The sequence below is a fragment of the Oryzias latipes genome, chromosome 17 (genome assembly GCF_002234675.1).
Source record: "Oryzias latipes chromosome 17, ASM223467v1".
NCBI classification, from domain to species: Eukaryota; Metazoa; Chordata; class Actinopteri; order Beloniformes; family Adrianichthyidae; genus Oryzias; species Oryzias latipes.
The window spans coordinates 11,684,374-11,696,915 of record NC_019875.2 but is presented as its reverse complement, the minus strand read 5'-3'; the positions used below and the strand labels follow the sequence as shown (position 1 = coordinate 11,696,915).

General features: G+C 41.3%; 1 protein-coding gene and 1 long non-coding RNA gene across 2 annotated transcripts; one reads left to right on the top strand and one right to left on the bottom strand.

Annotated features, from left to right (window-relative positions):
- Nucleotides 1-5,214: 5,214 nt before the first annotated feature.
- LOC111949114 lies at nucleotides 5,215-7,366 on the bottom strand (the record flags this gene model as incomplete). Its single annotated transcript, XM_023965661.1, has 1 exon — nucleotides 5,215-7,366. A coding segment is annotated over exon 1 (2,094 nt), but the record flags the coding sequence as incomplete, so codon positions are not given.
- Nucleotides 7,367-10,852: 3,486 nt separating this feature from the next.
- On the top strand, nucleotides 10,853-12,205 carry LOC101172684. The gene is made up of 3 exons (XR_910392.3): nucleotides 10,853-11,131; nucleotides 11,206-11,323; nucleotides 11,470-12,205. It is a non-coding gene; the product is annotated as an uncharacterized LOC101172684 (long non-coding RNA).
- The last annotated feature ends 337 nt before the right edge of the window (nucleotides 12,206-12,542 follow it).

Below are 12,542 nucleotides of genomic sequence, written 5' to 3'. Positions count from 1 at the left end.
GATTCCCTGCAAGGTGTGGGGGGAAGACGAGGATCCTAACAATGCGAAAGGATAACAGTGTTACATACAGCCCCTCCTCCACATTAAATGTCTCGTTTCAAGACAAACAACACAGATGAAAATAGTCTGTTATAATAACATTAATAAATCCTAAAACAATGAGTTTCCAAACATTTGGAACGTTATCAATAAAAATTCAGCTCACCTGTTCAATGAAGTTTAGTCAGTCTGCTCTGCTGCTGCGTGGCGTTCACCTGCTGCACTGTGTGCTCTCTTCCACTTTAATCTCGTACATCTACGAGTCTTTTTTCTAGTAAATTTATGAATTTAAATATTGTAATTTTACTTTCTTTTGTGGCCCCAAAACTCTTTTGTAGAAGTTAGCAGACCAAACTGATCTCCAACGTTACAAATGTGATTTCTGTATCTCAGATGTGTTGTTCATAACTTTTATGAATCTGCAAAGGACTCAATTTCAACAATGACGTGCGGTCAGAGCGCTGACTGTAAGGGCGGAGAAAAAGCGGTTGGTGAGGCAAGCTTCACTATGGGGGAGATGTGAGCTAACAGCTGCTTTGTAGCTATACTGGTGAGAGATACAGAGCGAGGAAGTCTTTCTTTACTGGCCATAATCTCCAGCACAGCATAGACTCATTAAACTAAAGGAAAATACGAAAGACTGCAGATCCTAGAGCTTTTGGTGGAGAAGGATCGGCGCATGCACTCAAGAGTAAGGCCAAACATGGCTTTCAAATGTTTTTTAACATGGACCAAAGTGGAAAAAAATGTAAGTAAAACTAGGCCTAAAAGAATTATTTTTATGATCATTTTCACTGACATCATTTGATAACATTTAAGCACCATAATATAAAGTTGAAAAAATACCAGAAATACTTACTGAGGGTCAAAATTAAATATGTGCTAAACACATCTGTATAATTTAATTTGTTTAGAGTATATATATGAAATTTTTTTACACAAGAAGAGTTCTATCCATGTCTATAATAGAAATATTCTCTGGAGGACAAATAACGTGTGTTTTAGATGCAGTTACCTGCTGTTGGATGAATAGGGAAATATTCACTTCTTGCAATTTTTAATCTGACTCCAGAGGAGTCAGTGCCTCACCAGCCATCAACCCTCACCGCACGTCAGTGTTTGCGGATCAAATGTTACTAATTTATCACCAGCTGCGTATCTTTACAAAAGTTAAAACAAAGCATACCAGATTTTTAATAGTTTCCGTAATCCAGTTAGGTCCATGCTATTTCTAACAAGATTGTCTTAACATTTTACCAGAACTGTTTTTAAAAGAGACCAATGTGTTACATAAAAGATAGTGTAATCTCTGTACTGAAAAAGAAAGAGGTGATAGAGAAAAACTCTTTGGAAGTCCAGGCTATGTTTTTTTATTGGTTTATTTATTACGGTGGCCCAGAAGGGTCACAACACATTAACTTTATACACAACACACTAACTTTACACACAACACATTAACTTTATACACAACACACTAACTTTACACACAACACATTAACTTAACACACAACACATTAACTTAACACACAACACAATAACTCACAACACAACACAATAGCTCACAACACAACACATTAACTCACAACACATTAACTCACAACACAACACAATAACTCACAACACAACACATTAACTCACAACACAACACATTAACTCACAACACAACACAATAACTCACAACACAACACAATAACTCACAACACAACACATTAACTCACAACACAATAACTCACAACACAACACATTAACTCACAACAGAACACATTAACTCATGGCCCAGAAGGGTCACAACACAACACATTAACTTACCTCACAACACATTAACTCACAACGGAAGTAAAGCAGCAACTGAAGTGCTTTTATTCTGAAATTTCTACTGGGCTGAGCAGCTAACTACCTAACAGAAAGTAATGTCACAGTGAGCTGTGGAGGGAGCATGTTATTGCTACAAGAGAAGCTAGCAGCAGTGTTGCCAGAAACTTTGTCTTTACTACGGTTCTCCTTCCTCTAAACACACACAATATGAACGCACACTCCTCCCTCCGCTCTGACACCCCCCTCTGTCACTGCACGCGCGCTCCTCTCCTCTCCTTTTTTCCGCTCCGTCTTCTCACACAGGCACGTGCAGTCCCCAACACACACGCACACACAGGATGGAGCAGAAAAAAGGAGAGGAGAGGAGCGCGCGTGCAGCGACAGAGGGGGGGTGTCTATGACGGAGTTTTAGGGCCACGGTGAGGAAAAAAAATTCTGGCCAACGTGACGAGATTAAAGTCGTCATGTCGACTTTAATCTCGTCATGACGAGAAAAAACTCGACACAAAGTTTCGATAAAAACTCGTCTTGTCGAGATAAAAGTCGAAATAAAGTTTCAAGATTAAAGTCGCAAAAAAACTCGTAAATTTACGAGATTATTGTGGAAGTGAGCATCATGCAGAGCAGCAGGTGAACGCCGTGCAGCAGCAGAGCAGACCAACTAAACTTTGTTGAACAGGTGAGCTGAATGTTTATTGATAACGTTCCAAATGTCTGGAGGCTCATTTGATTGATTTACAAGTTATTAAAGTTTTATTTATTGATGGTTGGTTTGCAGGATATCTGCAGCTCGATGAAGCCATCGGTGTCCCTGCAGCTGTTTGCTTGAATCCTTTCTTCCTCCACCAAAGACAAAATCTCTACGTTTGTGTGATGCTTCCGTCTGAGGAGGAGAAGCACTTTTTGCCTTTTTCAACGTTGTAATGCTAATATAACAGACTATTTTCATTCATCTTTGTTTTTTGATGATCAGAGGGGACGCTTCATCTGCAGGAGGGGGCGTATGTAACAATGTTTACTTCCGCATTGGTGATCGGATGACAGATTCATGACGTAAGGTGACAGATGAACTTCAGGTTATGTGAATGAAAAGGAAAATAAAGGCTGCAGCGGTCCTCTACACCCAAACGTGTCTCTGAGCTCCTTATTTTACAGATGAAACTCCGCTTTACTGACACCAAACCCCGGAAAGACGGCTACACGGAAAATAATCTGATTTTGAGTCGCCAAAAGACTCAGAATCTCTTTGTTTTAAACCTATAATCTTGAAATAAAGCTTCACAAAAGGCTCCACATATTTCATCTTCAAGCTAGGCTCCGATAAACAGACAACTTCGGGGTTTTTCTCCTTGTTAATCTATGGCTTTTTCCCGTAAATTTGCGAGTTTTTATCTCCAAATAAAATTAATTTTTTTGGTGGCCATAAAACTCTGTCGTAAACTCTTAAATACAAGCCACTAGCTCACTAACATTAGCCATAACACTGAATACTCCTGAAAGACTCAGCTTCACTGCTCTCGCGCAACATTGCGACTTTAATCTCGAAACTTTATTTCGACTTTTATCTCGACACGACGGGTTTTTTCTCGAAACTTTGTGTCGAGTTTTTTCTCGTCATGACGAGATTAAAGTCGACATGACGACTTTAATCTCGTCATGTTGGCCAGAATTTTTTTTCCTCACCGTGGCCCTAAAACTCTGTCGTAGGTGTCAGAGCGGAGGGAGGAGTGTGCGTTCATATTGTGTGTGTTTAGAGGAAGGAGAACCGTAGTAAAGACAAAGTTTCTGGCAACACTGCTGCTAGCTTCTCTTGTAGCAATAACATGCTCCCTCCACAGCTCACTGTGACATTACTTTCTGTTAGGTAGTTAGCTGCTCAGCCCAGTAGAAATTTCAGAATAAAAGCACTTCAATTGCTGCTTTACTTCCGTTGTGAGTTAATGTGTTGTGAGGTAAGTTAATGTGTTGTGTTGTGACCCTTCTGGGCCATGAGTTAATGTGTTGTGTTGTGAGTTAATGTGTTGTGTTGTGAGTTATTGTGTTGTGTTGTGAGTTAATGTGTTGTGTTGTGAGTTATTGTGTTGTGTTGTGAGTTAATGTGTTGTGTTGTGAGTTATTGTGTTGTGTTGTGAGTTATTGTGTTGTGAGTTATTGTGTTGTGTTGTGAGTTAATGTGTTGTGTGTTAAGTTAATGTGTTGTGTGTAAAGTTAATGTGTTGTGTGTAAAGTTAGTGTGTTGTGTGTAAAGTTAGTGTGTTGTGTGTAAAGTTAGTGTGTTGTGTGTAAAGTTAATGTGTTGTGTGTAAAGTTAGTGTGTTGTGTATAAAGTTAATGTGTTGTGTTGTGACCCTTCTGGGCCACCGTAATTTATATATAAACTCACTTAAAAAAAAGGGGGAAACATTATTTTGCTAAAAAGTATCTAAAAATGTGTTTAAGGGGTTAAAATCAATTTGATGTATTAAATTAGTAAAAGTCCCCTTTACTCTGTTTTAAAACTAAAATTGACAAACAGACTCGTAAACAGACAAGAAGACATGGAGTCAGGTTGTCCTAAAGTTTTGGATCTTCTGAAGCGGGAGTGCAGCCCCCTCTGGTGCAAAACAATGTAAAAATTTGAAAAGCAAGTGATCATTAAACAGAAAATTCGTCTGGAATCTGGAAGTAGAATGCATGAAACAGTCTCACTGTATGTGCCGTGCCCTGCAACAGACAAGCGACCTGTCCAGGTTGTTTCCCACGAGAGCCTGGGATAGGCTCCGGCAGCCCCGTGACCCCAAAAGGGACAAAATGGGTTTGAAAATAAATCAATGAATTTATAAATGAATGTGACACCCTCTAGTGGGTGTTGTGGAGTATTGTGTTGTTGCATGTTTCTGTACAGAGTTTTACAAAGCTGTACAAAGCTTCTGGATCTTCAGAGGAACTGATTTGTCTTTGAGTTCAGCATCAAATCTGTCTTCTTCTTCTTGATTTTGAGTAACGTTTCAACATGTGCTTTGGGTAACTGTTCACTTTTTGTAGTAGGTTTAGGGGATGTCATTTGGACTTGGTTTTAAAGTTGGAAGACGTTTCGCCTCTTATCCAAGAGGCTTTGTCAATTCTGAAATAGCTGGTCTAAGAGCTGGTATATATGCGCTCATGGGGGAGGAGTCAGACCTGAAACTGGAGGTGTTGTCCACTTAGCCTACGTGGTTTCGGGTCGTTAATAGTCCCTTGTCCTCAGCTGGGGGTTGGGGAGTCAGTGACTCCCTCTCCAAATTGGTTGTCTCTTTCAGCGGTTAACGACTCAGGTGGAACTGGTTTGGTTTGTTTAGGTTTCAAGACACTGCCGTAGATGGATGGAAGAATAAACCTGAGACCACCATTCTTATTAAGAGAAGGTTTATCCTTCTTGACAAAGATGGCTTCTTTCACTCCTCGCTCAAACCATCCTTTCTCTCTGGCTAGTATTCGGACTTCACTGTCCTCGAAAGAGTGGTTTGTGGCCTTCAGGTGGAGATGTATTGCAGACTCAGGTCCACTTGGGTTGGCTCTGCGATGTTGGTAAAGCCGCTTGTGTAGAGGTTGTTTGGTTTCTCCTATATACTGTTCATTGCATTTCTCTTTGCAGTGGATAGAGTACACAACATTACTCTGTTTGTAGCTGGGAATTTTGTCCTTTGGATGAACCAGTTTCTGTCTGAGGGTATTGACTGGTTTGAGATGAACTGGGATGTTATGTTGTTTGAAAATCCTTTTAAGTTTTTCAGACAGGCCTGAGATATATGGAATTGAAATACTGTTCCGTTTCGGCTCTTGTTCCTTCTTGTCTTGTTTTCCTGTATGTTGGGATCTGGTGAATGCCCACTTGGGATATCCACAGGTTCGGAGGGCTTGGTGGATATGTTGCTCTTCCTTCTTCTTTCCGTCAGAGCTTGTGGGGACCTCCTGGGCTCTGTGTTGTAATGTCCTGATGACGCCTAGTTTGTGCTGTAAAGGGTGGTTTGAGTCAAAAAACAGGTACTGATTTGTGTGAGTAGGCTTTCTGTACACTTCAACCTGGAGCTGTCTGTCCTCTCCAATGATCACAGCACAGTCTAGAAAGGCTAGGGTGTTGTCCTTTGTGTCTTCCCTGGTGAACTTGATGTTCTTGTCTACTCCGTTGATATGATCTGTGAAAGTCTCCACTTCCTGGCTTTTGATCTTGACCCAAGTGTCGTCCACATATCTGAACCAGTGGCTTGGAGTTGTACCTGGGAAGGAGTCCAGGGCTCTTCTCTCAACTTCTTCCATGTACAAATTGGCCACAATGGGTGAGATTGGAGAGCCCATAGCACAGCCGTGTCTCTGCCTGTAGAAGTTTCCCCTGAATTGGAAATATGTGGAGTTGAGGCACACTTCCAGCAGTTCGCAGATGTGGTCTGGTGTCAGATTTGTTCTGTCTTGTAGCTGAGAATCCTGTAGTAATCTCTTCCTCACTGAAATCACTGCCTCCGTGGTGGGAATGCAGGTGAAGAGGGAATTTACATTATAAGACACCATCATCTCGTCAGAATCCAGCTGAAGATGTTTGACTTTGTTTGCAAAATCTTGTGAATTCCTAACATGATGCTCTGTGTTGCCAACTAGAGGGGCCAAAATAGTAGCCAGGTGTTTAGCCATGTTGTAAGTTATTGAGTCACTGCTGCTGACAATGGGTCTCAGTGGTATTCCTTCCTTGTGGATTTTTGGGAGGCCATAAATGCATGGAGTGTTATTACCCGGGTACAGTCTGTAATAAAGAGGCTTGTCGATGACTTGATCTCTCTCCAGTCTTTGTAGGCAGTCTATAACCTTTTTCTTGTAGCCGCTGGTTGGGTCTCTTCTAAGTGCCTCATATGTGGTGGTGTCGCTGAGTAGGTTGGTAACTTTGGCTTCATAGTCCGCCGCATTCAGGATCACAGGGCATCTCCCTTTATCCGCTGGTAAAATGTTGATACTGTGGTCCTTCTCCAGGGCTGTCAAGGCCTTTCTTTCATCTGAGGAAAGATTGGAAGGTGGTGGTTTGGCACTGGACAGTGCCGCCGAAATTTTGAGTCGTAATTCTTCAGCTTGAGATCCAGTCAGGTTGTTCCTCTTTATGGCCGTTTCTGTAGCTGTGATGAGGTCTACCACGGGGATATGATTTGGTGTAACCGAGAAATTCAACCCCTTGGATAATACCTCTTTCTCTGTTTGGGTCAGCTCACGGTCGGAAATATTCTTAATCCACCTCTCTCTATCAATCCCTGTCTTAGTGTGGTTTCCTCTATTCTCCCTGTTGAGCCTGTCCTTAAGGATCTGTTGTTGGTTTGTGAAAATCTGAAATTTCTTGATTTGCCGTTGCTTGCTTTTGTGGTGTTGTGCCAGTTGTGCTGTCCGGGTGAAGCCGACAATCTTCTCAAGAACTTCTTCAGTAACAGTTGTGGCCAAGTTGTCCTGTAGATTCTTCATTTTGCCTTCCAGGTTGTTGATGATGAAATACGTCTGTCTGATTCTGTCCTCATAGACATGTTCACTTCTTGTTTGTACCAGAACAAATATGGGTATGGAGCACTGGTCTCAAAGGTACAGTTGAGTGTGAGAGAGTCTCCTTCAGCAGCAATGACTTCTCCTCCTGGTTGGATCACTTTGTCTTCTCCTTTACACTCTGAGGAAGAACAGAACATGCAGAGGAAGAGATGAATCAATAAAGATGATTAATTAAAGGACAACAATCAGCAGCTTTAACAGCTCTTAATGTACAGCTCAGTAATGTGTTGAAGTGTTTGAAGAGGAAACATGTTGATGTTTGTATCTTACCAAAGAAAAGAGCAGCAAGAAGAATCCACAGCCAATGTTCCATCTGTACAACAAGGTTCCAATCAACAGGAGAAACTAGCTGATGTTCAACATTCACTCTGACAATTGTTCTCCTCTAAGCACCACTTCTTATTGAATAAAGGTTGAACAGAGTGCTGAAACAGAGCCCCGCCCACTTCACCATGTCACCCTCTAGTGGAGAATAAAGAATTGATGTCTAGAAGTGGAGAAAAGTTCAGAATAGTCCTTTTAAATAGTTTGTATCCAACACATGTAGAAAGCGGTTTTGAAAGAATAAAAGACATGATTAAAAGACTAAACAACCAAATGTTATCAGCGAGTGACTAACTGCTGCTGCTGAAGAAATCTTCAGACAGTTTGAAAAAAAAAATCATTGAGGAAGAGATGAATCGTCATCGCACATTGCAGGGGGGTATTCCAGAAAGCAGGTTATGCGAGTTACCACGGTAAGTTTGAGGCTAAGGAAGTTGATAACCTCAGCTTTCGGTTCCAGAAATGGAGGTATGTTTCAGGGTATGTCAAGTTGCCATAGCAACTCATGCTCTGAACATAACCTGGTCTGGAGCAGGTTTAGTTGAAGTTTAGTTTGTTTTCAGAGAGGTGAAGCGCATGGCGTGTCCATTTGAAGATGATTTAGTGGATGAAGAAGTTCAGATAACACTTTTTCCACCGTGAGAGGGTGATAAGACCACATATGGATGTTGGAAAGATAAACTTTTTTACTTTGATCTAACTTAATTATTTGCTTCAGTTAAGATAAATCATTTTTTGTTAGGTCACCTTAAAAATAACACGTAGTTTTCAGACAGTTATTTTCCTTTCATTCAAATCAATTCAATTAAGTTAGTGTAACTTTGGTGCTGCTGTTAGATCGGCACCGCAAGGGATTCTGGGATATCATTCCCTTTGCCTGTCTGGACGGATTGGGGTTTAAGTGTGGGTTTTTGACCAAATGTGTTTAGTTGTTTAGCTGTTTTACTGTGTTTTGCCGAGTTATTTTGTCCTACTATGCTTACGTCTCTGCACCATGAGTGAGTGGATAATGAGTTTATATAGCACCCCTACAAGTTTATTGTAATGACAATGATGGAAAATTCTTTAATAAATCTTTGCACTCCGTGCATTTTTTCCCATCCTTTTTATTGTTATAAAAATTAGCATATCTGCCGGCTCAAACTTAGACATATGAAAGATCAAGAAATATAAGTAATTAAGATGGAAAAAAGATTAATGGAGTAATGTGACATTTAGTTAGATAAATACGTAAATTTGAGTTGTATAAACAATTATTGAGTTTTATAGACGTAAGAAATTTTTAGAGAGTGAGAAAATGCCTGAGGAATGGAGGAGAAGCGTTCTGGTTCCGATCTTTAAGAACAAGGGTGACACGCAGAACTGCAGCAACTATAGAGGAATAAAGTTGATGAGCCACACAATGAAGCTGTGGGAAAGAGTAGTGGAAGCCAGGCTTAGGAAGAAGGTGGAGATCTGTGAGCAGTAGTATGGTTTCATGCCCCGTAAGAGCACCACTGATGCCATTTTTGCTTTGAGAATGTTGATGGAAAAGTACAGAGAAGGTCAGAAGGAGCTGCATTGTGTGTTCGTAGATTTAGAGAAGGCGTATGACAGGGTGCCGAGGGAGGAGCTGTGGTACTGTATGAGGTCGTCTGGAGTGGCAGAGAAGTATGTCAGAGTAGTTCAGGACATGTATGAGAGAAGTATGACGGTGGTGAGATGTGCTGTAGGTCAGACAGAGGAGTTCAAGGTGGAGGTGGGACTACACCAAGGATCAGCTTTGAGTCCTTTTTTGTTTGCTATGCTGATGGACAGGCTGACAGACGAGGTAAGACAGGACTCACCCTGGACAATGATGTTTGCGGATGACATTGTAATTTGCAGTGAGAGTAGAGAGCAGGTGGAGGAACAGCTAGAGAGGTGGAGGTTTGCTCTGGAAAGAAGAGGCATGAAGGTCAGTCGTAGTAAGACAGAATACATGTGTTTGAACGAGAGGGATCAAGGTAGAAGCGTTAGGTTACAGGGGGCTGAGGTGAAGAAGGTGCAGGAGTTTAAGTACTTGGGGTCAACAGTTCAGTGTGATGGGGAGTGTGGAAAAGAGGTGAAGAGGCGAGTGCAGGCAGGTTGGAGCGGGTGGAGGAAAGTGTCAGGAGTGTTGTGTGACAGAAGAGTGCCAGCAAGACTCAAAGGAAAGGCGTACAAGACAGTGGTGAGACCAGCTCTGCTCTATGGGTTAGAGACGGTAGCAGTGAGACAGAGACAAGAGGCTGAGATGGAGGTAGCGGAGATGAAGATGTTGAGGTTCTCCTTAGGAGTGACCAGGTTAGACAGCATAAGGAACGAGTACATCAGAGGGATGGCTCATGTTGCCTGTTTTAGCGACAAAGTCAGAGAAGCCAGACTGAGATGGTTTGGACATGTTCAGAGGAGGGATAGTGGATATATTGGTAGAAGGATGTTGGAGATGGAGCTGCCTGGCAGGAGGGCAAGAGGACGACCAAAGAGGAGATATTTGGATGTCTTAACAGAGGACATGAAGTTGGCTAATGTTAGGGTAGAAGATGTCCATGATAGAGTGAGGTGGAAAAGGATGATTCGCTGTGGCGACCCCTGATGGGAAAAGCCGAAAGAGAAAGAAGACGAAAGAAATTAAGTTGAATAAATGTAACTAAATTATTTGTTACTAATAGAAGAAATTTATTTAAGTTTGAGATATATATATATATATATATATATATATATATATATATATATATATATATATATATATATTTGGTTGGTGGTTGGTTTTTGGTTCCTTCATCTTCATAAAGATTCTTCTTTGCGTTTGCTTTTGTGTCAGAGATACTCTTGATTCCCGTTCATCTGTCCAAATTACCTTGGTTACGTTTTTACAGTCTTCCAGTACTGAAGCTGCTGCAGCTGCTTTTAGTACTTTAGACTCGTGTTAGTTTACTCAAAAAGTATTTTAATTTCTAATGATTCATGTCCTTAGAACTACCGGTACACACAAAAAAATTAAAATCTGTTTTATTTTAATATCCAGATTAAAAGTGTTCTACAAATAGAAAAAAAGAGTAAAAGACATCAAATATTTAGCATGTTTAAAAAGGTCTCTGGATTCTCACCTTCCTCCATAACATTGAGAAATAAAATACCACAATGTTTGTGCAGAAACAGTTTGTGGTTTTGATCCTTTTTCTACTCAAACGTAAATAAATAAAGAATTAGTTTTCATTTTAGCGACTACAAGTTGTTTTCTTAACGTTTCCCTCACGTGGCCATGTGCTCATTAGCAGCACCCGGATGGGAGTGACTACACCTGGGACCCAATTACCTCATCCTGCTACATTTACAACCCCATACCTGGGCCTGCTGTCAACAGGGTGCAGCTTCCCCCCTCCTTCACAACGCTGGAAAAATCCAGAACATTCCAAATGTAGCAGAACAGACACTGAAACATCACAAATGCTAATCCCATCAGATACTGATACTACTGTTTCTTCCTCACAGAAAACAGCAGCATCGTGTTGTTCGTCTTGCAGACATCCATTTCCGCTATAGCAAGGCTAACCCTGTGACCGTCAGCGCCGGCGTGTTTGCAAAGAGCAGACAGGAAGGGGTTGTGAGGGTAAGTTTGAATGTCAGATAATGGACTCTCATGCAGAGCAGGATGTTCTGACATCAACAGTTTATTTACACACATCTCCCAGTTCTTGGTTTTTGTGATCATGTCAATGTACTCACTAAGTCTGACCTCCTCCTCCTCTGTCTCAGAAGTTGGAGGAATTTCCCGCTAGGAGACGGTTTGTGCTGCAAGACTTGAACAGGACGACCTGTGCCTCCTCCGTCCCCCCCGTGTCCTGATGCACGGCAACTCCATACCTGGGCCTGCTGCCAAACATCACCATGAGGAAGCTGGTGCTGCCGTGCAACCTACGAGGAAAAATCCACCTCTATGTGACTCAGAGTTTCCCTGGCTTTTCTGGGGAACAGTGGCACCGGATCAACATCAACGCGAGACTGAGGTGCCTTTGGGAGGTTGAACCAGAGACCCAGCGTTTTGGGTTCTCTGACCCCTGAAGGCCCCCCTTACAGATCTGCTGGAAGAAACAATTGCACTGTTCTAAGCCAGCCTGAAGACGGCAGCGTCCTCCAGAGAGGAATTTATCGAAGAGTGGATGGGAACAGTTTCTGCATCAGCCGGGTCAGACTTTAGGGAATCTTTAAGAAAGCTGCCGCTGTTCTCATCCCACAGGAGGTGTGTGTCAGAGGCTGGGCTTCTCCCTACCAGGTCCCGCCACTCAGACAGAAAGTAAAACGGCTTCACTGACCCATATATGAACCACACTCACTTTGAGAACTCACTTTATATTTCACTTTTTTTTAAATTGATGGCCTTTAAATACTGATGAACAAGAAACAGAAGCGCAGCAGAAACAACTCAAATGTGATGTTTTATTCTGAAAACAATGAAAACAATGAAGGATAAAAAGGATACAAAAAAATTGAATACATTGTATTTGTTGCCGTGTTGTCACTTGCTTTTTTTCCTCCATTTTGAAAAACATTTTGGTAAAAGAAAAAACTGCCATTTAAACTTTTTTAAATTAAAATAATAAAACTTTATTGATCAGATAATGTATCTCCGTGAGTCATTTTTGGAAAAAATCTGTGTGCAGATCAGCAGCCTGAAGATTTGGCCAAGAAAACAGGAAGCGGGGGCATCACTGATACTTTAAGTCATTTTGTTAGGTTGATAACTAAAACTATTTGATCCATTGTGCTTTTATTAAAAACGACACCTTTAAAAAAACAAGTATTTTTTAACTCACAATTCACAAAGTTTT